The following is a 27,160-nucleotide window of genomic DNA, read 5'->3' as shown; positions in this document are numbered from 1 at the left end:
AAATCTCCTCTCCCTAAGCCCTCCCTTTCCCCGACTTCTTCCCCTCCTCGTTGTTTTCATGGGGCAAGGCGCGTGCGCTACTGTTTGGTCGCGGAAAAGATCGCGCAGGCGTACTGGCTGCTTTTGAACTCGGCTGGGGTCGGGGTGCTAGGGTAATCTGTGCAGGTGGTAAGTAGGCGAGCGCCTCTTTGGCAGGTGACGAAATCGGAAGAAAGAAGGGTCGAGCGCGCGCTTCTTCCTTGGGGAGCTTTTCGGGAGCTGGGACGCAGCGTGGTGATGGAAGGGGAATTGACCGAAGTGTGTGGATGGGTTGATGGGAAGTAGGCGAAGGTTTCTTCCCGTCAGGATGCAAAAGCGTATGTGCTTTCGAAGGAGAGGGCGTATTTTCCTCCGAATAGACCTTTGCGGTAGAAACGCGAAGAATCGCGCTTCAGCTGGTAGGATCTGTGTTTAGAGCCCTTTAGGTGTTGGAGAAAGCATCTTTCTCCCCTCCCTCCCTGGTAATAGGGAATCCCATCTTTAGAACACAACTGAATTCAACCCATGACAATTTGGAGGATACAAATGTATTATTACACTGACATTTATAATCCATCTGCGTATAATGTTAAATGTGCATGTGAATTGGGGTTACAGAGCATTGATTTAAATTACCCTAAAATACGCTTAAAATGAATTGAAACCCCCAGCTAACTACTCTCATTTTAATTTTGTAATGTGCTCCTTTTGGCTGCAGTAATATTTGTTTAAAGAATGCTAAATTATCGAAAGTTTAAGAATATATGTATATTCCAAAAATGTTGAAGAAAGTTGGGAAGTGGATAGTTTTAACATGTGCAAAATGTAGCTAGATTTTGCTATGATAGAAAACTGAGCAGTGATTTTAAATATCTATTAATTTGTCTCTTAAGCTAGCATTTATATCTACAGAATCATTTATCCATTTTCACATTCTTAATGGCTGCTGAATCTTGCATGTTGAAGTTTTGGTAACAAGTGTTGTCTGCCTAAAATATTAAGCTAGAAAACAGTGATTCTGTGTATGTACATACTGTTGATGTTGTTTTTTGTCCTTCAAACAGAACATATCTTGGAAGGATTTGAACACAGAGAGGATCTGTTTAGCAATGATGAATGCAGATATGGATGGTAGAATGCACTTTTACTACTATTTTTGCTTTTATGTGTGTTATAATATTTAGCTGTTGTAAAGATTATGTGTTTCTTAACAGCTGTTGAGACTGAAAATCAAGTAGAATTAGAAGAAAAAACACGACTTATTAATCAGGTTTTGGAACTGCAGCATACACTTGAAGGTTAGTTTCTTAATCTAGATGTGTAACTTCATGCCAAATTATTTTACTGATAGAATGTTATTAATAGAGAAAGTAAACTGATTATGTAGATACATTTTGCATATTCTCTTTAATTTGGTGGGATATGCTAATAGGGTAATAAGTTTTATGCCCATGGGTACAATCTAACAACAGTGCTTTTTAAGGAAACTAGAGTAATGTGGTATATTTAAATATGTCTGTTGGTTCTTTTTGACTGTGGGTAAGTAATTTAGATTGCTACAAAAGCAGCCAGGTTAAGGACTTGGAATATAGAACCCCCATTGTTGTCCTGGATGGTTTGAGGATTCCTGCACTGGGCAGGGAGGTTGGATTAGACGACCTCCAGGGTCCATTCCAACCCTATGATTCTATGAAATAATTATAATAGCTTCTGATCCATTTATGGGTTTAATTCAAGATACCTGTCCAACATTTATACACTTAATTAGTTGTGAACAAGAATATTGTAAAGATCATCTTTTTCTAGACAGACGTGCTCTGGTGACAGATCCTTTAGAGGTGACAGAAGTCATAGGACATTTTTAGTTTTGTCATCCCGACTTTGGAGTGCCCCACCTGATACCAGATTTGGTTTTTGGCACTATGTGCTTATTTTTAAGTACATACTGTATATACATGTATTGGAGCCATTGGATGAATTTCATTATACAATTGCTTTTATATTTTTAGTGACTTTCAAGAATTTTAGCAAAATATTTTTTTTTAATGTTTTTGTCTAAAAGTTGGCTGCTAAAGACCTCTTCGTGTCTTTTCAGATCTGTCTGCAAGAGTAGATGCCGTTAAAGAAGAAAATTTGAAACTGAAATCAGAAAATCAAGTTCTTGGACAATATATAGAAAATCTCATGTCTGCCTCTAGTGTTTTTCAGACTACTGACACAAAAAGCAAACGAAAGTAAGGCACTGGTAACCAAACTATACTATTGTATTGCTGCTGCTTTTGTTTAATTTTAAATTGCATAAGGCTACATAATACTCTAGTTTGTATCATCATTGAAGATCTGAAGATTTAATGGTAGTTCTAGACATTTTAAAATTTTTTAATAAACTGGACAGTGCAAGTCTGTAATGTCAGCTTTCAGCAAGATAGCATAGAGAAACTATATTTATTACTAGCACAGTCTGAATACAAGTGCTTTTGAAAATCAATTCTGCTTTTATGGTTAATGTCATACATGGTCAAGTACTTTAATTATCATGGTTTTTATAGTAATACTATTTGCTAGCAAAATAATACAGTGTTGTGCAGAGTGGTATGAAGATACTTAATTGAAATGAGTTATTTGCATGACTTCTCTTTGTTTCCAAAAAAGTTGAACATTCTTCATCTCTTCTGCATCCTTCTTCATGAAAATCTGTGCTAATTCTTCCAGTTGAAGAGAAATAGTTTAGCTTGCTGGGGGGTGGAGGATAATTCTTTAAAATTAGGATGTAGTAATATAATGCATCACTTGCAAAATTGTAAAGAGGAAAAAGAACACTCCAAAACCTGGCATACCACTCTCCAGAATTAATAAATTATAATTTTAAAAATGTCTTAAAGTTCCTTTCACTTATTGGTCCACTATAGCACTGCAATTGATTTAAGTATGTCCACCTTACAGAACACTTAGTTGCATGATAATATTTATCAGTTGTGATGATACAAGCTTAGGAGAAATAATCTTGTAAGCAGTTAATAGATATATTGAAGAATTTTCACTAGTAATAGGTATACTTTTTCTGCATAATTCCTATTAACTTATAACCACATCTTAGCTCCCATATATGTTTTGCCCTTCAGTATTAAACTTCATTCATTGAAGTTAGGGTTTTTCAAGTGTGACACACATCTCTCTACAAAAATACTAGCTGTTACAGAGAGGTACCAAATGTCTCTCTGATACAATTCAATCAGTTAAATGTAGTAAGGCTTATATAATATACTAGTTTTCCAGGATAAGCAAGCAATTTAATTAGATGCAGATATATGCACAGTGACATACCTGTGAATATGCACAATAATGCTGTTAAGAAATTATGTAATTTACATTAAAAGTGAGCTGTAGGGAGTCATTTTACTTTTGCAGGTTGAACGTGCTTTCCTTAGTCTGATGTCACTTAATTGTGTTGATATTGCTAAGAATGAGAGCTGCAGTTCCAATGGACTTGGAAGAAGCAATAGTTAGGTTTTTAGGAGGGGATGTGGAATGGAATGGCTTCTAATTTGACCTGGTTCTAACATTGGTTGGGATTTTCTTGCCACAGTTTCCTTAATAGTGGTTTAAGGATGATTCAATTTCTGTCCTAAGCAATAGTCTACTGCTTTCTGGGTAGATGGGTATTTCTGTTTTTGGAGGAACATAAGCTGCCAAGGGTTCAAAACAGCAGTATTATCATAATTGGTACTTGTGTAATAGGAGGCCTAAAAGAGATGGGAAGTGTCTTCTAGCAAACTATGTCCATGTTTGATGCTTTTTTCCCGCCTCCCTGGGGAATCCTACTAGAGAAAGATTCTAGAATATTTTTTCACACTATTCTATGAGGAATATGTGTTTGAAACTAGTTTCATTTTTCCCATTTCCATTGACCTTTTAGTAAGCCAAACAACCTGCTCAACTAGCAGTTTTCCTATTCTCTCTCCCTCTATGGGTGCAATGCAAGTGCAACGTTTCAGATTCAAAAGCAAACATTTGGACTATGCAGGGACACAACTGACTGGTGATTAAGTGCCATCTTACCACTTGGTGAAATGCATGGGGATTCCTCAGTCTCTTCTCCTTCTATACGACTTCATACATTTGAGAAAAGTGGGAACGAGAAGGGAAACTGGTCATGAATGGCTGTGAGTTAATGCAGAACAAGCCAGGAACCATCTAATCATAGGACCAAACAATAAAGAGACCTGAACTTACAGAGACTTTCAGTAACTTAGCAAAGAGGGGAGATTATTTAGAATTGACCATGCGAAGCCGGCAATCTGCACTTCACTGGTATTTGTAACTCCAGTGGGAGCTAAGATTAGCAGGCATTAGTGACAGAACAAAAGCAAAGAACTGTTTGACAAGCACCCACCTGTTCACGGGAATTGCTTCTACCCAGTTTCAGACTAACTCAAAGAGCTAGCAATGTGAGAAAGTGCCATCTAAATAGGATTGTTAATGTGATACTGAGTTTTAATGTCCTAGATGTGATTGTTACTGTGAACAAACCCACTATTGGACCCTATGTTCGACCAATGTGCTGTTATCTCAGAATTTACACTAAATAAAGACTTTTTGAGTTTATTTTGGTCTGTTTTGCATCTTTTAAAGTGTTACTTGTAAAAAAAAAAAACCCTAATAAATTACATTACAGACAATTACTGTGAAAGAAGGTAGAGCTAAGCTGTGTTTTGGGAGGGAATATAATGAAACCCTGTTGTCAAAAATACTATACAGCAGTTACGAAAAACCTTTATGTATATGCAAATTTACACAGAATTCAGTTGCAATATTTTCATTACAAACAAAATAAACATTTAAAAAGTAAACCAAATGTGTCTCACCCAGTTACAAGCTAATGTTTCTTGGTGATTGAGATACCCAAAGAATAGCCCTTACTCAGCTAATGGCCATAAACTGATATACAAACATTCAGTTAGTGATGCTTCATTATGGATGATGAGGCTTCGATTACTCTACATATATCCATATCCATAATCCTGATTCCTTTTCATGTAAGCAGTGTTACCCAAATTGCAGACATGGGTAAGAAATAATAAGCCAAAAAATGGAAGACATGACATAAGAAAGGAAAAGGAAATACAACTAAATCTAGTTTAAATCAACACTATTCATTATACCTGTCCATACTTTCCCATTGGTCCTTCTACCACTTCAATGCATCACTTCATAAACTTCTCACCTCTCTCTTTCAGAATCTCACTCCAACCACAACTTTCTCAGCCTTTTTCTCTCAACCACACACTCATATTCAACTCACATTCATTCATCACCCATTCACTTTTAACCCTATTTTATCCCACACACACTTAATGGCCCCACTCCCACTGCATTCAATTTACTTTTGATTCTCCTCACATGCACAACTCTTGTTTCCCTGTAATGAAGTTTGTCAGAAGCACAGAACACAGCTATTTCACTTTTTTCAACATTCTTATAATGAGCAACATATTACTGTCTTTCTTCCAGTATTTGCATATATTAAAATTTCTCCAACCATTTTCCTTTTTTTAATAAATATTTTATCTAGGAATATACAGTACTGTGCAAATGTTTTAGGCAGGTGTGAAAAAATGCTGTAGGGTAAGAATGCTTTCAAAAATATATATTGTAATTGTTTATGTTTATCAATTTACAAAATGCAAAGTGAGTGAACAGAAGAAAAATCTAAAATCAACATTTGATGTGACTACCCTTTGGCATCACTTCTTAAACTTACACACTTTGTACACTTGCACAAAGTCAGGGATCTTGTAGGATTAGAGTCAGGTGTATGATTAACCAATTATACCAAGCAGGTGCTAATGATCATCAATTTCATATGTGGTTGAAACACAGTCATTAACTGAAACAGAAACAGCTGTGTAAGAGGCTTAAAACTGGGTGAGGAACAGCCAAGCTCTGCTATTAAGGTGAGGTTGTAGAAGAGAGTTTCATGTCACAGGTCATACACCTTGGCAAGACTGAGCACAGCAACAAGACACAAGGGAGTTATACTGCATCAGCAAGGTCTCTCCCAGGCAAAAATTTAAAGGCAGACTGGGGTTCCAAGATGTGCTGGTTCAAGCTCTTTTGAAGAAGCACAAAGAAATGGGCAATGTTGAGGACTGTAGATGCAGTGGTCAGCCAAGGAAACTTAATGCAGCAGATGAAAGACATCATGCTTACTTCCCTTTGACATCAGATGTCCAGCAGTGCCATCAGCACAGAACTGGCAGAAACCAGTGGGACCCAGGTACACCCATCTACTGTCCAGAGAAGTCTGGCCAGAAGTGGTGGTCTTGGAAGAATTGCGCCCAAAAAGCCATACCTCTGACATGGAAACAAGGCTAAGCGACTCAACTATGCATGAAAACATAGGAACTGGGCTGCAGAAAAATGGCAGCAGGTGCTCTGGACTGATGAGTCCAAATTTGAAATATCTGGCTGTAGTAGGAGGCAGTTTGTTCGCCGAAGGGCTGGAGAGTGGTACAATAATGAGCGTCTGCAGGCAACAGTGAAGCATGGTGGAGGTTCCCTGCAAGTTTGGGGCTGCCTTTCTGCAAATGGAGTTGGAGATTTGGTCAGGATCAATGGTGTCTTCAATGCTGAGAAATACAGGCAGATACTTATCCATCAAGCCATATCATCAGGGAGGTGTGTGATTGGCCCAACTGATTTTGCAGAAGGACAATGACCCCAAACATACAGCCAATGTCATTAAGAACTATCTTCAGCAAAAAGAAAAACAAGGAGTCCTGGAAGTGATGGTTTGGCCCCCGCACAGCCCTGATCTCAACATCGTCAAGTCTGTCTGGGATTACATGAAGAGACAGAAGGATTTGAGAGAGCCTACATCCACAGGAGATCTGTGGTTAGTTCTCCAAGATGTTTGGAACAACCTACCTGCTGAGTTCCTTCAAAAACTGTGTGCAAGTGTACCGAGAATAATTGATGCTGTTTTGAAGGCAAAGGGTGGTCACACCAAATATTGATTTGATTTGGGTTTTTCTTCTGTTCCCTCACTTTGCATTTTGTAAATTGATAAACAAACAATTACAATATATATTTTTGAAAGCATTCTTACTTTACAGCATTTTTTCACACTTGCTTAAAACACAGTATTGTATGTTCATCTACTTGCTCAAGCTTTTTATCATTTATGTTGCAATAATTAACTCCATTTTCTCTATCAAACACCTTCAATATATTAATTTTAAAATCCATACACCTTGTGTCACACAGTCTAATATTCACCAAATATTTGGAACTTCAAGCAACAGCACAGCATACAAAAGTACATGTGTATTCACATCCAAAACTAACACACCTCAACTCTCTGCATTTACTAGGCTGTATATATAGACTGCTGCTGAAGTATGATTCAGAATCCAAACAGTTCAAAGACAATATATTTAAATAGATACAGAATTTGAATGCAATGATAGAGATGTAACAATAGGAATTTCAGTGGAAGAACATTAAATTTACTCCAAATATTATACGCAGAGAAAAACTGTATGTCTTATTGTTGGTATACTACCCCCGTTTTGATTGCTAAAATGGACAATTTATTTTTAAATAATTGCTGGGAAGGTAATAAGCAGGTTAGATCATTTTTTTTCATATTTGGTTGCAATGCCATAAAGTTCAACAATTCTGGAAAATTATTCATGCTACTATGAAACCAATTTTGAAAGCTGAATTCCCATTTCAACCTATGATATTCTTACAGGGAGTCCTCAGGTTACAATGGCAATTGGGACTGGAATTTCTTGTTGCTAAGTGATGCAGTCGTAAAGCGTGACAGCATGTGACCACATCGCTTAGTGATGGCAATTTCGGAGTCCTGGTTGCCTTTGTTAAACAAGGACTGCGTGGGTCATTAAGCAAGCACCTCACATGATCATGTCAGCCTTCCCAGGTACACCAGACAGGAAACACAACCAGATGAGCTAATAAACTTCTACTTTATTGTAAGGCTACATTAACAGAATCTTGCAAGTTTGAAAAGTACAAATCTCCTGCCATCTCCTTTATAGTCTGAGAAGTTAGGGAGAGTCCCATCTGAGCCTCTTTCTCCACCCATTATGCAGCTGCAGGCTATGCCCGCTCTTATCTGACCATTCCCTAGGCAGCATCTCTTCGCCCTGTTTCTCAAGGTCTTTCTCATGTACCATTACAGACTGTGACTTCCAACTTCCTGACAGCTTCCCCGTTGACTTGCTTGTGGGGAGCCAGCAGGGAACATCGGAAATTGTGATCACATGACCACGGCTTGCTCCTTCGCTTGATTTAAGTCTCCAGATACAAAATAATCCTGTTCCACAATAAAGAACCTTGAGGCAACATAGTTTTTTAAAATAAAATTGTGCTAGTGGGCCCCCAAAGATAAGAGATCCTTGTTCTATTCATTTGCTGAAGATAACCCAGAAGTGAAACTTCTGCAGAAAAAGTGCAATCAATAATTTCTGGAAGCTCTAATGCTATTATAGCAATTTTTCATTTTGCAATACAGTACACACTGAATTTTGAGAATTATACTGAATACATAGCAGAAAATTAAATGTTAATATTACAAGTAGTTTATTTTTTAAAATGTGATTCCAAAATGTACACATTAATAAGTTTCAATTTAAACATAACAGGTTATATTAAAGATTTTTATTTAGGAGTTGATGTATCCTTAGGAAGTAAATTGTACATGGATTATGCCAATCTGGCTTGAAACATAAAACTATAAAAGCATGAAAAATCTCCTGTACACCGTTGATGTAAATACAGTTAATGTTTTTCCATTTAAATGTGAAACATGCTGTTTTATTGTTTAAAATTAATGAAAATGTACTCTGTAAAACAAAAACAGCAGCAACTATAACAAACATCAAGCACACACGAGAAACAAAACTTAAGTAAATATTACAATTTTTAAAAATGTAATAAATAGCCAAACACAGTTATTGCATTCAGCTCAAATTGTCAAAGTGATTCTATCAAAGCATGTTTGAGTTTATTTAACTGTTTATACCTAAAATTAATCTAAAATTTAAAAACAATATATCTCCACTAGAGCTGGGGAAAAAAAACATTAAGCTTTTAAAAGGATATTTTAAAGCCAAAGTTATTTCCAAACAATATTTATTACCTAAATAACTTCAAAGAATATATACAGTAAATCAGGCATATCACCATTTTTCTTGTATTCTATGGAGTAAAGAACCAGATAACTTTACAAGTAGGAATGTTTCTTCAAAAGTAAAATGAAAAACCTGACAAGGTCTGGAAAATAAGACTTAAAATCTAAACTGAATTCAGTCTTTGTTTAAGACTCAATAATCAGCATGCCTGTGCCAGTGTCAAAATAGTATGACTGCATTCTGTAACTAGAAACAAGTAATACTAGCTGGAAGTGTGTTAGTCTTTTCGTACTCTTCGTTTACGTACTGATTTTGCAGGTCCATCAACAGACCCAGTGCTTTCATCTGCTTCTCTCATCTGGGGGAGGAAAATATGCATGAGAGTTTTCAAAATAAGTTATGGTTCAATATTAATGTTTTTATTTCTTAGAACGTTAAGAAAATCAATTCCTTTGCATTTACGAATATGGCTTGCTTATAATTCTTTTAAGCATTAGAACTTGTACCTCTAAACTTATAAAAAGATGGGGGGAGACTGAAGTATTTACTTACTTACCAAATCCAACATATTTTATCTGGACAGGATGCGACTCTTTCCATATTGACTTAAAGTATCTGCTTTCTTGTGTGTCTGCCACACATAGGATTCTTTGAAAGCAGAAATCATATAGATTGAAACCATCACCCTAATCCAATTGCTAATTTAAATGATGATTATAAAATTAATACAACATACAGATCTTGAGACAAACAATTTAGGATGGTTAAATATAAATGACATATCCCAATTTTAGCATGGGAGTAGCAGGGATGCTTCTCAAGTTCTAGTACATTTCTGCTTTCCACTTTATTTTATTTGTACCTTAGATAAAATTGACAGGACTAAAATATTTTACATTTCTGCAATTCTAGAAAGCATCACCTCATCCTCTTCGGAGTGAGATTTATTACCCTCCTCTTCCTGACTTCTTTCAGCAATGTCATTTTCTTCTTCATAATCATCATCTTCACCACCTTCATATTCTAAGAGAGAGTCAGTAATTATTAAATTTAGCAGGATAAAAATGAAAAATACAGCAAGGACACACAGATTGACTGATAAATAAATAACTCTGGGATGAGTCATCAGAGACAGTCTGGTGTAGTGGTTAAGGCACCAGGCTAGAAACCAAGACCATGTAGTTCTACCTTAGGTACAAAGGCAGCTGAGTGACCTTGGGCCACTCACTCTCTCTCAGACCTAGGAAGGAGGCACTTTCAAAATCTTGCCAAGAAAACTACAAGGACTTGTCCAGGTAGTAGCCAGGAATCAACACTGACTCGAAGGCACACACACACACAAAAGATGAGTCCTCAGTGTACATAGTAATAAAGTCTCTCTACTAACAAATCACATAGTTATTCAATCTCAGATCCATATTAGCCAAATTAATTTTATAATTAATTTTCTTTCAATCACTGTAATCCAGATAAAATACTTACAATGATAAATATATTTGCAGATTAAATACTGGGCAATATTTTGAATAAACAAATGACAGAAATTAAAATTTAAAAAAATATCACTTTTTTGGCTAAGTTGCAGCTGTGATTGTAATTCAAGGGGAAAAAAATTTATTCATGAATGATGTAGACTGAAGTTATTTTAATTAATTTTAATTGTTCCCCCTACTAGAATGTATTACTACTTCTAATAATCAACTTTTCTCTTTATGGTAAATAACAAGTGTTTCTAACCAATGTGATGCAGTAAAAGGAGGTAGTCTTAGTTTATACATATAGCCTACTAATATTTTCTGTTGCAAGCATACAGTAATGCAATTGTAAGAATGAAATCAGAATTAACAAATTAAAAATTTGGAATGTTACAAGAAGTGGCCAACTGATTATCATTTCCTGGTTAATATTATGATCAATGGAAACACTATGCTACGTGTAACACTATAAAGAGGTTGTAAGAAGCCAAAATTATGTTTAATATTAAATTTAGATCCTCTTTCACAGCATTATTTCTTTGATTTTAATTATAGTTATCTATGAAAGTGGAAAGGTACCTCCAAAAGATGGGCCTTGCCACCAATTTTCACCAACTGCCCTTTCTGCAGGGACCTCCCCCTTCTCATAATTAATATTGTGAGAAGATCTCCCAATCCTTGGATATTATGAGAGAGGGGGTTGCAAGAAGAAGGGAATTAGAAAAATAAAACAGGTAAGTGGATTTTGATCATTATTTGGACCCAAGTCCTTTTGTTTAATTAGTTTTTAGTCAAAGTATGGATATTATCTAATGGGATAAATGCAGGAATAATTAGCAAGTATAAAACGTAGCAGTCCATTCATAGACTGAGCAGTACAGTGGTACCTCGGTTCACGAACTTAATTCGTTCCACGATTCTGGTCGCGAACCGAATCAAATTTCCCCATAAGGTTCAGTGTAAATAAGGTTAATCCATTCTGACCTCTACGAACATGGTCGTGAACCGAACTGGTCACCAACCGAATCAAATTTTCCCATAAGGTTCAATGTAAATAAGGTTAATCCGTTCTGAACCATATGTATTTTTTTTTTTAACCACAAAAATATGAAACAAAGTACAGGCAATCTCACCTAGAGGAAGCCATGACAACGTGTCAGAGCAGGGAAGATGGCCGTGGGTCGTGTTTGTCACCCGATGCAGAGTTCGTGAATGGAAGCAAACTTTTGCGAACCCTGCTGTTCATGAACCTAAGTGTTCATGAACAGAAGTGTTCGTGAACCGAGGTATTACTGTATTTGGTAACCTTTCAAATATGATCTAGCTTATCTACACATTTTCCCCTTTGGTTAAGTAGAAAGGAGGTGGGGAAGATAAGAGATTGCCATCATGTCAAAGTCAAGTCTTAAATCACCCAGATAGGCATTTCTGTGTCTTCTTTTGTATCATTTTAATGTCATTCTGGTACTTCAAGCATTAGTTTCAGAAAGCAGTGTTATGGGATTCATGTCTGATATGAAATATAGTGGCCACTGGGCATATAGTGTTCTTTAGGTTTGATTAAAACGGCCTCTTTCTGCCAGCTAAACAAAAGGCCCAAGTAGCAGGAATAAAAAAAGGGCTGCCCCTAAGTTACAGAAATCTTTGCTTTGTTTGGATAGCATATGGTAAACTTTATTTGGGAAGATATTAGCTTCCTCTAATACACCGTTTTTAGCTGTTTCCACTTTTATTATTATTTAGAACATATTCTATTTATGTGAATTATTGTTAGCCATCTTAAACTGGGCACATATTTCAAAAGAATAGGATATGAAATTTTATATAAATAAATTTCCAAGGTCTGTTCTGATCCCAGTTCCTTCCTATTGCCAGCTGAATAATCCTTCTGTTCTCTTTTAATTTATCTCTATGGATAGATGAAAAAGGTTAAACAGTAAATAAAAATAAGAGACATTAAGCAAAATAGCTCTTTTAAAGCAACAAGAACCAGTATTTCTGCTTCCTTACATTTATGGAATTACAAATAGAAAAAGGTAATAGGTTTTCATCTTTTTTTGTCCCATCATAAACGTAAGAATCACCTTGATGTTTTTATAAGTTAAGGTATTATGTTTTAAGCTATGTTTCACTTTAACATTTGTGATAGTTATAGATTCCTCTCTCCACTGATGCCTGATATGCCCAGACTAAAATCTACATTAAAGGGTAATGTAAAAATTACCTCAGCAATTCCTAATAAGGTCATACAAGGCACTAACTAGATAGTTGGAATGTTACTCCTTTGACCTATTCTCATCTTCCTAGAAAACTCTGTTGAGTAAAGGCAAATAAAGGCAAGACCTGACTTGGAATTGCCCTGTAAATATAAACAAAACTTAAATTCTAAGTGTATGTAGCTAAGTTTTAGTTAGTCAGGTCTAGGGTTTGTTTTAAACCATAGCTAACTATATTTAATTCCTTTCTAGAGCATATTCCAGAGCTAAGGCTTTCTAACAATAAAAAGTGAAAATTCTATTTAAACTGTATACTCAAATCTTAACATTTTACATCATATTGAATAGAAAGAAGCAGTAGCTTATTTTTAAAGAAAAAAGAGGAAAAAGTTTCTTACCTTTCCTACTCTGTCTAGCATGCATGCAGGAATTAAGACCCCTTGAAGACACTGAGTCAGCAAAATACTGATACCAAAGACAAGTGCATTACTGTGAAATGTTACATTGACTGCTGGGAAGAAATTTTGGCAAAACAACAAAGTAGTTTTGCATTAACATCAACATTAAAAAAGGTAAAGATTTCTCTTTTTACTTCAATGTAAAAAGAGTTCATATAATCAAGCTCAACTACATTATGGCTTAGTGAATCAGGCCACTAAATTCAGACTGCACATGTGAAATCCTTATCATCTTTAGAAGCCTTTTTCCTTTGTTATGCTCTTTAAATCTATGAATTAATTTTTAGGTACAACGTTCTAGTGGAATATATTGATAAGCATTTCTCCCACTGTTCTGGATCAGGTATTCACTGTTCCAAAAAAAAAAAAAAAAAAAGTGCTGGAACCTCAAGGATCTCAACTCAAGAAGCATATTGTAGAAGAGAATTAGCAGACAAAGATAAATGGTTTCCATACTGGGACTTATTGGTAAACTATCAAGGGGAATTTAAAATCAAATCAAGAGAGCAATTAATAGCAGAAGGATATTGTCGTCAATGGTTTCCCCTTTACAGCTATATGAAAGATTTAAAATGGATAAAAAGACTTATGGTATGGAGCAAAATAAGACAGAATTTGAAATACAACTGTGTACTGATGATGAACATGTAATTGCTAAAATGTACAAACTTTTGTTGAAATTTGAAACAGGAAAAACAGGTTAGAGAATAGAATTTTGGTTATAATATACAGATGGATCAATGGGAAAATATGTGGTTAAAAGGGCTGAAATTTACGTTGTCTTATGATCGCAAAGAAAATGTTTATAAAATGATGTGTCGCTGGTACATGATGCCAGAGAAGTTATCTAGAATATATAAAGGCATTTCAAATGTGTGTTGGAAATGTGAACAACATGAAGGAACATTTCATCATGCTTGGTGGACATGCAAAAAAGCTAAAAAAAAATTGGATTCAAATACATACTTTGATACAGAGGATTTTAAAGATCAATATTCAATTGAAGCCAGACCTTTTCCTTTTAGAATTAATGGATAAACAGTTAGAAAAAAGCCATGGAAGATTATTTCAATACATGATTACTGTGGTGAGATTACTATATGCACAGAGATGGAAAGATTTGACACTACCCACTATGGAGGAATGGTTGGTGAAGTTGACAGATTTTGCTGAAATTGATAAATTGGCTTCTTTGATTAGAGAGAAGACATTATCTACATTTATTGGTGATGACAGGAAGCCTCTTATGGACTTTTTACATAAAAATAAATAAAATGAACTTGGGATTTATGATTTTGATGATTAGATGGGATAGATTATAGAAAGAAAAATAATATGATGTAACTTTAGAGAGAGAGGTTAAAATATATTTGTACTTATAACTCCTGTGAAAAATATCGGAAGCCACTTCTTTATATCTTTTTTCTTTCTTTTCTATTTTTCTTCAGCTTTTTTTCTTTTCTTGCACTTTTTGCTTTTTCTTTGATTTCCTCCTTTTTTTCCCCTTACTTCCTTACTTTATATTAGTTTGTATTAGTTTTTATCTTGTTTAAAAGTTTTAATAAAAATTAAGTAAAATTAAAAGTTTTTAAGCAAAAATAAGTGCTAGAAGTGTCCTCATTATAACTTGTTCTGCAAAACCACACCCCATTTTCTAATTATTCACTGCTAGAGTTGGAATGTCTCAATAGGTAGCAGCACCTACATAATCTTGATTGATCCCCAAAAAGAAAAGCAAGATCAAATCTGGTTATCTCTTAGATGGAAGCCAACCAATAAATCCCAGGTCTGTGTGTTGACTGGGAAATTGAAACAACATCCTAGAAGAATGCAATGCCAAATTACTTTCGTATTGCTGCTGAGAAAAATAAATGGATGTGTCCATGTAGTCAACAGCTGAGCATAAGGGAGTTCTTTATTTTTAGAGAAGCACTTCAAAGAGTCTATAATGAAACAGAGAGGATAGTGCAAAGCAAATTAACAACACAAATTCGTGGTAGAAGCTTTGAAGAAATTCCAGTTTATGTGCATGGCTAACCCTTATGTATTCCTAGCTTCACAGATCACACTTGCATAAGACAAAATGCAGCAGTTGAATTTAAAAACAGAATAACTTTTCCCAATTAGGTGCTTTTTAGGGATGTACTTGAAATAGAAATTGGATGTGTTTTCAATGTGAAATAAACTTTTGTGTTGTAGAAGCTCTGCCAAATCATTTAAGATCAGCCATGAGTCAGCCAAAACAAAAACAAAACGTTTTTATTACTTTGTGTTTGGGTCATACTGAAACCTGGAAGGAACCTGGAATGATATCACAGGATGTATAGGACAAATTAAGTGGATGCTCCATTCACTCTACTCCTTTTATGATGCTGATGACTTCCTGACAATATAGTCGCTGTGGATAGGGCTAGCCCTTCCCTTTTCCTCTTGCTATACTTCCTCCTGCCAAGAAACACTTCAGTTTTGGGTTTTTACACGCCCCCCCCTTCTCTTACACTTCTGCCTGGAAGAAACATACTTTGGACCATATCCAGAATAGTTCCACATCGTTTGATATTCAGGCCAAAACACACATATTCCAGATGGAATGCATGGAATAGTTCACATACAGAACATCTTAACACATTCCTAGTGCCTTCTGGGTATGTTGGGGTTACAAATTTCACTGAGGAACTCTGGATGTGTATTAAAGGATAATACAGAATATATACAGTAAGTAGGGAATATTTAACAATGGTTTTTCAGTGTGTGTCAAGTGCTTCAACTAATATAAACTATGATTTTGCTGATTATCACAGCTTTAAATAAATATTGCCAAAACCTCTTACCTTCTTCACCAGTATTTTCATCTGGTTTTTTAAATTCATCCTTTTGTGGCATCTCTTGTTCTAGTTCTCCTTTTGTAATTGGCTTAGCTAAATCAGTTTTTTTGTAGTCTATATTGTCATCCATTTTCTAAAACAGAAGAATTAATTATGCCTGATATTCAGACTTAATTTTACGAACATTACAAAACAAAGCTAAATATATCATGCTTGACAATTTCCTTTCCTTCTTCCTCCCACTACAATACATTTCTAAACATAAGATATTTGAACCAAGAACAGATCAAGCAAATTACTGATTTTTATAATACAAAATGAGGATAGCATACCTTGGATGGCCAGCAGAACAATATGCCCAATCCTATAGGTAGGGCTAAAGTCAAGATATAAATAATCCAAAGCCATGGGCGTTCTTCTGCAGCAGTCACCAACTGACTAAACATACCAGGCTAAAAGAGCAAAGCGGGTGCAGATATTTACAGAGCTCATGCTTCATGGAAAGTATTTTTCTTCAATACATTATAATTTTTCTCAAAAACATTGATCTATAGCAATATTCTATAGCAATTACAAGCAAGAATGTTAATATGAAAGAAATATCTGAACATAAAGAAGCCTCTATCTTAATCGTGTTACATCTCAAATCAACAACAAAAATTGGTGGATCACATATCTGAAGAATGGATATAGTGATTTGCTTCATGAAGTGAGAGCGTTAGTGGCTGAGGTAACTAGTATTTAAAAATGAAGTTTGTTCTCAAACAGATTTTATCATAATCCGAGAATTGATAATACAATAAGTTGTGTTTTCTATACTAAGAATTCCTCTCTACTACATTTTTTCTACATTCTTTAACCAAACTTTATCATTCTTCTTAGATGTGTACTAAAAACAAAGCTACAAAAAATAGCACTGAAAGGAAGGGTCTGTCTCTTGGTAACATTTCTTTTGAAATTTCTGGGAAAAGTCATCACTGGCATGGAGTCAGTTATATATGTACAACTGATACCCAGTAATATATGTATCAGCCCCACACCAAACAAGTGATGTAGTAAAAGTGTTGAACCAGTGGTTGGAGGCTGTCAAAGTCTCGATGCAAAGGAACAGACTCAAACTGAAAACCTCCAAACACAGTGACTTTGGATCTGTGGCCAAATGATTCCAGAATAGTACCATCTTCAGTTCTGAACAGAATTGTATTCCTCTGTTCAGATATGGTCCATAACTTGGGTCTTCATGGACTTACAAGTGGCAGCTGTTTCTAAAGGGCTTTTACACAGTTATACGTTGTGTACCAATTGCAGCCATTCCTTGATTGGGAAGCCATGCTCACAATCACTGATGTCCTAGTTACTTCCTATTCAGATTAAAGTAACAAATTCTACATAGGGCTGCCTTTGGAAAGCATTTGGAAGCTACAGTTGATACAAAATACGACAGCTGGGGCAGTGATGGGCATTTCCCATTACATTTGAGTGACTCGACACTATACTGGTTGCCACTGACTTCTGGATGCAATTCAAAGTGCTGGTTGTCACCTTCAAGACCTTACATGGTTCTGGACTATGATTCTGGTTATCTGAATGACCATCTACTCCTATATTCGTCTGCCCATCCAATCAGATTGAACAGGGTCAGCTCCCTCCAGGTCCTATCTATCTGGGAATGGGAATCTGATGGGACTTAGGAAATGGGCATTTTCAATCACTGCCCAAATGCTTTGGAGCTTTCTCCCTACAAAGATCTACCTCTTCACTCATGGCTTTTAGGAAACAAGTTAAAACCTGGCTTTTCCATCTAGCCCAGGAGGAAGGCATACTTTGAATGTTAGGATGCATTGGCAGACACGTAACTATGTATTTTGTTTTATCCCTTAAGAGGATATTGAGGTTTTTAATTTTTATCCAGTGGTTTTCTTTATTTCTATTGAGAGCTTAGGCTTTTTTTAAAAAAAGTTTCTGATTGTTAACCATTCAGAGCCTTCAGGAACGAATAGCAAAGAAACAGAGTACATACCGTATTTTTCCAACAATAAGACGCCCCCATGTACAAGACAACCCCCACTTTTCCAGCCCAAAATTAAAAAATCAATATTTTAAAGATAGTGCAGAACACATTTTTATTTAGTAATTAGTTAACATTGACCTGATACACTCGGTGGGAGGAGGTCCAAACGGTCTCTCTGCAGCTCTATTTCCAGGCTCTTTTGCTTAACTGATTACATTCAAGCACGAGTGAAACTGCAGATAGCTTGTCTCTGCAATCAGCCTTCCTCTAATTGGTTTGTTCAGCATCAGCTGATGTCAGTTACATCAGGCTCATGACTGGAGGAAGTCTGGGAGACAAGCTATTTCACTTGTGAATGGAGGCTAGCAATAGGAGGAAGCCTCTCTGCAGAAACAAAGAATGGGCAGTTTGGAACTGCGCGATTCTCGGCTGACTTCCTTGAATAAGACGCCCTTCAGTTTTTAGGGTAAGTATTTTAGAAAAAAGTATTGTCTTATAGTCGGAAAAATACGGTAAATAAATAAGAGATGGAAGGGCAAGGGCAACAAAAGCCATTCACCACATTGAAAGTTTTTAGCATTAGAAACTTATTCAAGAAATATTCATTATTAACTCCTTAATTTAACTAGCACATCAACTTTTTTTCTTCAAAAGTATACAACACTCTAAATATCCAACGTTAGTTGATCCACTAGGTTTTTACTGCTGGATAAAGACAGCAAGAATAGAAAACTTACAATAGTATCGTGTAACTGGACTGCTCAGATGGGTCTTAATTTTAAGTGATGATTATTGATATTGTGGGCATATGTATAAATCAAAGCTAGACAAAAGATGTGGCCAAGGAGACAGGAAGTTGCCCAAATCTCAGTAAATTTGTTTACTATGTTACAGAAATCAAATGTAATTTTAAGTACCTTAACTGTGTAAAAGTAAACAAAACATATAAGCAGAGTTCTAGGGCTGGTATAATCAAACAAACACATTGAGTTTGTTTCTAAATATTTCTCATGCAGGGGTAATCAGTATGATATAATTTAATTAGGAAATCATTATCAGCAAATGAATACAAAACATTGAGTATAATTAACATAATAAATGACATAATAAACTGAAAATTAAATGTCATTGGAGTTTTGAAATATCATGCATTTCAAGACAGTTTTTTTTAAAACAACTATATGTATTTGAGGCAAAAAATATAATAAATTCTTACTTCATTGGCACTTGCAATCAACTTTTTAAAGCCCCAGCCATCTGCTGCCCATCGATCAACAACTTCCTTGTCTGAACATATTATGAAGTTATCAAAGTAAATATCAGATGTCATAGACCAAAGTTCTAAACCAATAGCATCAACAGTAGTCATCTGAAAAGGATAAGCGTCTTCAAAATAATCAGGATTAGGAATTTTCTGAGGGCTCCATATACCCTGCAAGAGAAAATAATAGAATACACATTAAAGAAGATAAACATTTAATAAACTAATGCAACACATAGAAAGTTTGCAATTGTTCAAATTACGAAGCTTCACATTATTTTAGATCTAACTTTTCTCTATAGATACGGGTAAAACAAAGCATTTTTACATAATCCAACCTCTGGTTCCCATTGATGAATTCAGTCTCGTATTTTATGGATTGGAAAGGAGTGGCTTAGCTCATCAATCTAACTAAAATATTAACCTGTCACAAAATTATATTTGTGGCACAATATGAATAAGCTCTTTGCCTCTGCATTTAGTCCTTTGATTCCTTTCTTTATGCATGAGTAAACCAGGCAGTATTATTAAACACAGCACAAGTTTCTAAACTGGATGAGATGGAAAACAATGGTTTATTAGAATTTTTCTCATTTGATGTCTTGCACAGCAAAAAAAGAATAAAGGAAATAAGATAGAATCAAAAAATAAGTTGAGATTTGATCATCCAAACAAGGCCACTGTCAATGGTTTAATGGCCAGAAGAAATACCCTGCTGACATAGATAGCTGCTTGTGTTAAAAGATTTCTAATTTTTAGATTTCATCTGGATTAATAGTGTAAGAGATACGTCATTGTCCAGGATCCTTTAAAGCAGTGGGTGCCATTTCCCATTATGTTGCAAATGCCAAAAATAAAATTAAATAAAGTAGATTTTATAATAATTGGGTATTGTGAGATTTTGATTTTGACCCAACAGTATCATATAGAGGTGCTAGGGATGCTACTTTGCCAATTCTCTATAATACTAAGTCCTGTTGTACACTATTAGACTTTCTTCTAAATAAGTCTGTACTGATCAGATACCTACACAGATTCCATTAAACAACAGGCCCAACTCTGCTTGCCTTTAGAAAAGTCATTAAGACCTGGCTCTTTTCCCAGGCATTTGGGTCTAGTTGAATGAAGTCTCCTTTTGATTGTTTAATTAACACATTTGGTCACCATTTTTTATTTTATACTGTATATTGGTTTATTTTTTTAACACTGTATTTTTTCCCCTATTTATTGTTTGTTTTTGTTGTACACCATCCTCAGTCATGTGGTTTGTGTTGGGAGGCTCTATAAATCCATACATACATAAATACAGAAAATGTATACGAAAATTTTATTAGTAAATACAAGCAACTTTACTGTGGATCCAACTAGAGTAATGATCAAAAGTCACTAACCTTCAGATATTTTCCTGCGTTTCCAAAGAGATGACACAGTGCACCTTTTACATATGCCAACATCTAACTCAATTTTTCAACTGCTATTCCCTATATTCTTATAAAGCTGATATGGAGCATATACACACAAAAGGAAGATATCAACAGGGTTGGGGAAATTTTCATAAGAATAAAAATTCTTGGAATAACTGCATGAGTAGCAATGAGATATCTGAAGCAGTTCAAGGAAGATAAACTGTGTTTAGTGAGATAAGAATGATGATTATTGAAATGATAGGGACTTACAGTGGTTGTGAAAGCATGGAATAAAGTACCTTAAAAGAGGGCATGGCCGATTAGAAGTAGGTTCAGGAATACAGTTTGTTGCAAGTTTCATTTGTATAAAACTGACGTCAATCCACAAACAGAATAAGCAGCAGACCTATAATTGAACTTTGCCATTCTAACTTCTGGTTTTCCCACCGTGCAACGAAGAATATGAAGTGAGATTCGGCATGATAGTAATTAATCGGTTAAAGCAGTCCATTATAATTCCCAACAAAGTATATGTTAGTCAACACAATATATCTGTCTGTCTGTCTATCTATGTATATCAATTGCTGCTGTTACCTGATAGTTAGGATTCTCCATCATTGGTGGCTTCCATTTTCCTTTATAGTTTGGATTGTTCATCATGGGGCGTACCCATACTCCACAACCAGGTGCAGTTTCACATTTTGGATTAGGAGTCTGTGGAGCCTCCCATTCCCCATCCATTTCTTCATCCCTGTAAAAAAGATATACATATCCATTCAAAAAACATTAAAAAAAAAGATGAAGCTATAAAGCAGAAAATATACCCCGTTCCTATCTGTTTAGATAGCTGAAGACATAACTCAAAATGCAATGATGACACATAAAACATGTCATTTTCCTCTGGGCTGACATCTTGCAATCAGACTCTTACATCCTGCTAGCAGTTTCAGTGCCTTCACTCAGTGGGACATAATTTATTACTGCTACATACTGAAAGAGAGAATGGAGATATTTTTGTCCTATCCCTGAAAGATTTTTACTTCAATGAAATCCACAGTGCAGCTATTAAACTTTGCAATTACATGTGACCTCTGAAGCATCTGATCAAATGCTACAGATATATGTTTAAGATTCAATCCTTGATAGACCAATTAAAATAGTTCCTAATTAGCATACGGTCACTTTATCAGTTTTAAGAAAGCTTTAAATCCCCATTTATTTATCCAAACTTTCCTGAGTTGTTTTAGAATCCTCCTTGAGGTTCCAAGTGGATTTAGGGCGGACATTAATATTTTGGAGGAATATTCTAGCTTTTCTAGAATACTTGTTTCTGCCCATAAAGGTAGCTCAAGGACATTTCAAATAAATAAATAAACTCTTAAAGTTTTCTAACACACAATGCTGAAGACTATTGTTGTTTGTTTGATATATTAATTTTCACACCTTAACAGATTCAGTTTTCAGTTCCTGTCCAACTTTCCCACTTAATAATCAGACAGCTTTCACATATTTAAATATAATATAAGGCAACTAAAGCCACTCAATAAAGCAAAAGATAAACATAAAAAAACAGCTTACAGAGTCATAAATAAAAGAATATCTTCAATCCAATCTGTTAAAGAAATTAGAGCCTGGGAATAATTTCCAGAATGACAGGCATACTTACCAATCTTCTGGTTTTTCTGCATTTGGATCTGGAATGTATTCAGGTTCATCATCAAGCCAACCTTCAGGTTTAACAGCATCAGGATCTTCTATTTTTGGAGGTTCATCTTCATTCCTTAAAATTACAAGCCAATTTTATCACAAGATACATAAAATAGCAGTAGCATATATTACTATAATGAGTATATTTTTTGTTCCCCCAGAGAAAAAGGTTTGGTTTTAAAGTCTCTGTAAAATTTATAGTTTTCTACATTTGCATCATAATATTTTAAATGTTCTAAGTCCTTTTATTATATGAGTAACTCTGAATCAAAAGAACACCGCTACATCAATATTACAACTACAAATCTTTGCATCTGGAAGAACACTTCAAAGATTAACTCAATTCAGTAAAAAATGCAGATCCTAGTTTGCACAGAATAGCACACGTTTGGAATAAAAATGGCCTTTGGTTGTGCTTGTGGCATTACGACCTGACATGTGACATGGGTACATCTAAGACTGGTAACCTAGTCTATACTTTATTTTGCTAAAAAGCATTAAGTGAAAGCCTTGGTTGAACAGCAGTGATGATCACTAGAGAACACTATTTGTGAGCACATCTGCTAATGACCATGATATATAAAATTGTTATATGCAGGCAGGCAGGCAGGTTCAAAGTCCACTTACGTGTAAATAGGAGACAGAAGAAAGGCATAAAAAAGGGGGGGGGGAGGCATATATTTTCTTTACCAGTCATCTGGCTTGACAGCGTCAGGATCAGGTATTTTAGCTCTCTCATCCCAGTCTTCAGGCTTCTTATCATTAGGATCTTCAATTTCTTTTGGTGGATTTACAGGTGGAACCATGTCTTCTAGGAGACTTCCCTTACTGACAACTGCTTGGTCAATTAATACTTCAAAAGTATTATCAGGTTTCAGCACTAAAATATAGTAAGTTAATATATTAAATGAAGGGGAAATTATAATTTTTCACAATTATTTCCCTAAAAATTTATTCACTAGAAATTGATTCAGTTTATAGTTTTCAATCCCTTTGTACCATACAACCAGCCTGAAAATTATACTAGTTCCAAACAGTGAAATTTTTTTATTGAGCATGTAGCCTGAACATTTATTTGGAAAGAGGATTCAGTATTATTATGTTTTTATTTTATTTATTTATATTTCACATTTGTCATCGCCCATCTCCTAGAAGCGACTCTGGGCAATTTACAGTAAAGGAATAAATATTAATTAAAATACAATGAAACAATAGACCTACAAATAATAAATAATAAATATCTTCTAAGATTGATGGTAAAATTATTAGTCTTGGAGAGCGTCCTCACAGCGCCAGCCATCCCCAGGGTTGATTATATCTCTTCTCACCCCACGCGAGACAGCAGAGCCAGGTTTTCAGTTCTTTCTGGAAAGCCAGGAGGGTGGGGGCCCATCTCACCACTGGGAGGAGAATATTCCATAGGGCAGGGGCCACAGCAGAGAAGGCTCTCCTCCTGGGCCCCACCAGTCGATGGGGTCCACAACATGCTCTCCTTGCCTGACTGGGTGGGATGGGTTGATGTGATGGGGGTGAGACAGTCCTTCAGGTAACCTTAGCCCATGCCATGTAGGGCTTTAAAGGTGATAACCAACACCCTGAATTGGACCCGGAAGCAAACTGGCACCCAATGCAGCTCATGGAGCAGAGGCGTTACATGGGCCCTCCTTGGGGCTCCAACAGTAGCCCGCGCGGCTGCATTCTGGGCCAGCTGTAGCTTCCAGATACTCTTCAAGGGTAGCCCCATGTAGAGCACATTGCAGTAGTCTAAATGAGATGAACAGGGCGTGAGTGACTGACCTGAGGACCTCCTGATCCAGGAAGGGGCGTAACTGGCACACAACACAAAGTTGAGCAAAGGCCCTCCTGGCCACAACTGCCACCTGCTCTTTGAGCAGGGGTTGTGAGTCCAGAAGGACCCCCAGATTATGCATCAGGTCTTACTGGGGCAATGCAACCCCATCCAGAACCAAAGATGGTACACCCCTGGATATAGAGGGACCTCCAATCCATAGCCACTCCGTCTTACCAGGGTTCAGTTGAAGCCTGTTGCATGCCCATCCAGGCCCCAGAGCCTTCATGCACCGCAAAAAGGTGGTCACAGCATCACTCAGGTCACCCGGGATGGAGATGTATAATTGGGTATCATCTGCATATTGATGATACCTTATCCCATGGTGACAGATGATCTCATCCAGTGGTTTCAAGTAGATGTTAAAAAGGAGTAGAAAGAGTACTGAACCCTGTGGCACCCTACAATGGAGGGTCTGAGGGCTAGACCTCTCGCTCCCAATCAACACCAACTGGAACCAACCTTGGAGGAAGGAGATAAACCAATGGAAAACTGTGCCGCCCACTCCCAAATCCCCAGGTCGACCCAAAAGGATACCATGGTCGATGATACTGAAAGCTGCTGAGAGGTCAAGAAGAGCAAGGATGGATGTACTACCCCCATCCCACTCCCACCACAGATCATCCATGAGTGCGACCAATGCTGTTTCCAGCCCATATCTGGGCCTGAAACCTGACTGAAAAGGGTCCAGATAATCTGTTTCATCCAGGATCCTTTGGAGCTGCAATGCCACCATCTTCTCAACTAAAAAGGGGAGGTGGGAGACTGGACGAAATTTGTCCAATAAGTGGGATCCAGCAATGGTTTCCTGAGGGGGGGGATGAACAGCACCTCTTTAAAGACATCTAGAAACCCTCTCTCCCTCAAGGATGAATTCACCATTGCCTGGATCCACCCACACATCACCTCCCGAGCAGCCTTAACCAGCCAGGAGGGACATGGATCTAATTGGCAAGTAGTGGCATTAACAGTCCAGAGGACCCTGTCCACTTCCTCGGGCTCAACAGGATCAAACTGTTCCCAGATAACATGGTAAGTCGGTCCCCGGGGCATCTCTACAAGCCATACCCCACACTTGGTATCCAACTGGGAACGAATCCAAGCGATTTTATCCTCCAGATGCCCAGAAAACTCCTCTATGCGGCCCTGTAGGGGGGCAGCTGGGCCCTCCTTTCCCAAAAGGGATTGGGTGATCTTAAACAGGGCCACTGGGTGGCATTCTGCAGATGCAATAAAAGTGGAGAAATATTGTCGTTTCGCTGCTCTTACCACCACAAGGTAGGCCTTAATAACAACTCTAGCTTGTGTTCGGTCAGGTTCAGTCCTTGTTTTCCTCCAGCGGCACTCTAGACGTCTCTTAATCCTTTTCAAGACCCTCAACTCCTCCATAAACCATGGGGAGTGTTGCGCTTGATGGGTCAAGAGAGGTTGCACAGGTGTGATCTTGTCCAAGGCCTTGGCTGTTTCCCTATTCCAGGTAGTGGCCAAGGTCTCTGCTGGACCATGCAGCAGACCCTCGGGTATCACCCCTAGCTCCCTTTGGAACCCAACTGGGTCCATCAGTCATCGGGGGGGACCAATTGAATGGGTCTTGCCTCCCTATGGAGGGGGGTAACAGAAGAGAATCTCAAGGCCACCAGGACATGATGTAGCTCCCCCTTGTAGCCAATTCTGGTGTGAGACCACTGTCTCGAGTTGGGTTGCTAATAATCTGGGACAGGCCCACGGCCACCATGGTGGACATGAACTCCCAAGCTGCTTCAGAGGCACACCCCAGGGATGGCAGATTGAAGTCCCCCAGAATCATAAGTCTGGGGAACTCCACTGCCAACCCCGAGATGGCCTCCAGAAGCTCAGGCAGGGAATTATAATAGGAATGTATTTCCAAATGAATTTGCTTAAAACAAATTTAACCTCAAATCACAAGTTTAGCCATATATAATTATGAAAAAATGTATTCTTAAAATATCTGGTAATTTTTCAAATCAAGACTATCATCTTTGTTCTTTTAAAAGATATTGCTTCCAATTTTATTATATGTAAAAAGCATAACACTGAACCCCATGCATTTTTATCCCTATTTATTCAGAAGTTAAACATGTTGTGTTCAGTGCACCTTATTCTGTATGAAGAATTCTTAGGATTCCATTTTATTTAAATAGGCAAACAAGAAATTCATATACTTATTAGATATGATCCTCGAAAGCTTGTCAGTTTCTATTTAACTCTTATCTTGCAGGCAGTAAATATAATAAAATTCAGAGACCCATATATGATCAATTATCTCAAAATAAAATGATTTGTAGTTAATATTAGGATGCACATAGGATAACCTTCAATTCACTTTACAATACATCTTAATTATCCTATTCAGCAGCATCATTTAATTTGAGGGGAACAATAAATCAGTATTAATGTTGGCAACTGAACAACCAATATTTTCCTGAAGATCTTTACCAACTTGAAGCCAACATGGCTGAGAATTATGGGATTTGTAATCCAGCAAATCTGTAGGGCATCAGGTTGGATGCTTTAGATTTTAACCCCTATAAAAGCCCTATTCTACAAAGCAAATTTAAGCAAAATTATAGACTTCTTGGCACTCTGAATTGTAACATCCTTTTGTTTGCAAAATTCTAATACTTATGAGTTCTGCTCTAAGAATGTGAGCCCCACTGCTTTCATCAGTAAATGTAAGAAAAACTATCTTCAAGTTTTAAGAATTCCTCTAATTTTCATTATAAAACTGATGCAAGGAAATTATCTAACGTTCCCT

General features: G+C 36.6%; 2 protein-coding genes across 3 annotated transcripts in view; one reads left to right on the top strand and one right to left on the bottom strand.

Moving 5' to 3' along the window:
* The first annotated feature begins 23 nt into the window (after positions 1-23).
* On the top strand, positions 24-4,620 carry SCOC (short coiled-coil protein). 2 transcript variants are annotated; one of them, XM_007428555.3, is made up of 4 exons: positions 24-168; positions 1,083-1,149; positions 1,233-1,316; positions 2,114-4,620. In XM_007428555.3, exons 2-4 carry the CDS (start codon positions 1,128-1,130, stop codon positions 2,254-2,256), a joined length of 249 nt encoding a protein of 82 aa, XP_007428617.1. In that variant the 5' UTR covers positions 24-168; positions 1,083-1,127; the 3' UTR covers positions 2,257-4,620. The 2 variants fall into 2 exon arrangements, with proteins under 2 accessions (XP_007428617.1, XP_025022637.1); XM_025166869.2 differs by lacking the exon at positions 24-168 and adding an exon at positions 185-356.
* A 3,390-nt stretch (positions 4,621-8,010) lies between these two features.
* Positions 8,011-27,160, bottom strand: part of CLGN (calmegin) — a 37,941-nt gene continuing 18,791 nt past the window's right edge. Inside the window, exons 8-15 of the mRNA XM_007428554.3 lie at positions 23,226-23,415; positions 22,495-22,608; positions 21,423-21,579; positions 19,378-19,593; positions 16,483-16,602; positions 16,157-16,283; positions 10,099-10,199; positions 8,011-9,534 (exon numbers count right to left, since the gene is read on the bottom strand). Coding sequence (XP_007428616.1) covers positions 9,454-9,534; positions 10,099-10,199; positions 16,157-16,283; positions 16,483-16,602; positions 19,378-19,593; positions 21,423-21,579; positions 22,495-22,608; positions 23,226-23,415 — 1,106 coding nt within the window. The 3' untranslated portion in view covers positions 8,011-9,453. The remainder of the gene's footprint in view (positions 9,535-10,098; positions 10,200-16,156; positions 16,284-16,482; positions 16,603-19,377; positions 19,594-21,422; positions 21,580-22,494; positions 22,609-23,225; positions 23,416-27,160) is intronic.

The sequence above is a fragment of the Python bivittatus genome, unplaced genomic scaffold (genome assembly GCF_059951505.1).
Source record: "Python bivittatus isolate LINGU-HERP-01145 unplaced genomic scaffold, Pbiv_v1 ctg000070_np1212, whole genome shotgun sequence".
Taxonomy (NCBI): domain Eukaryota; kingdom Metazoa; phylum Chordata; class Lepidosauria; order Squamata; family Pythonidae; genus Python; species Python bivittatus.
This window is presented reverse-complemented; position numbering and strand designations above follow the sequence as displayed.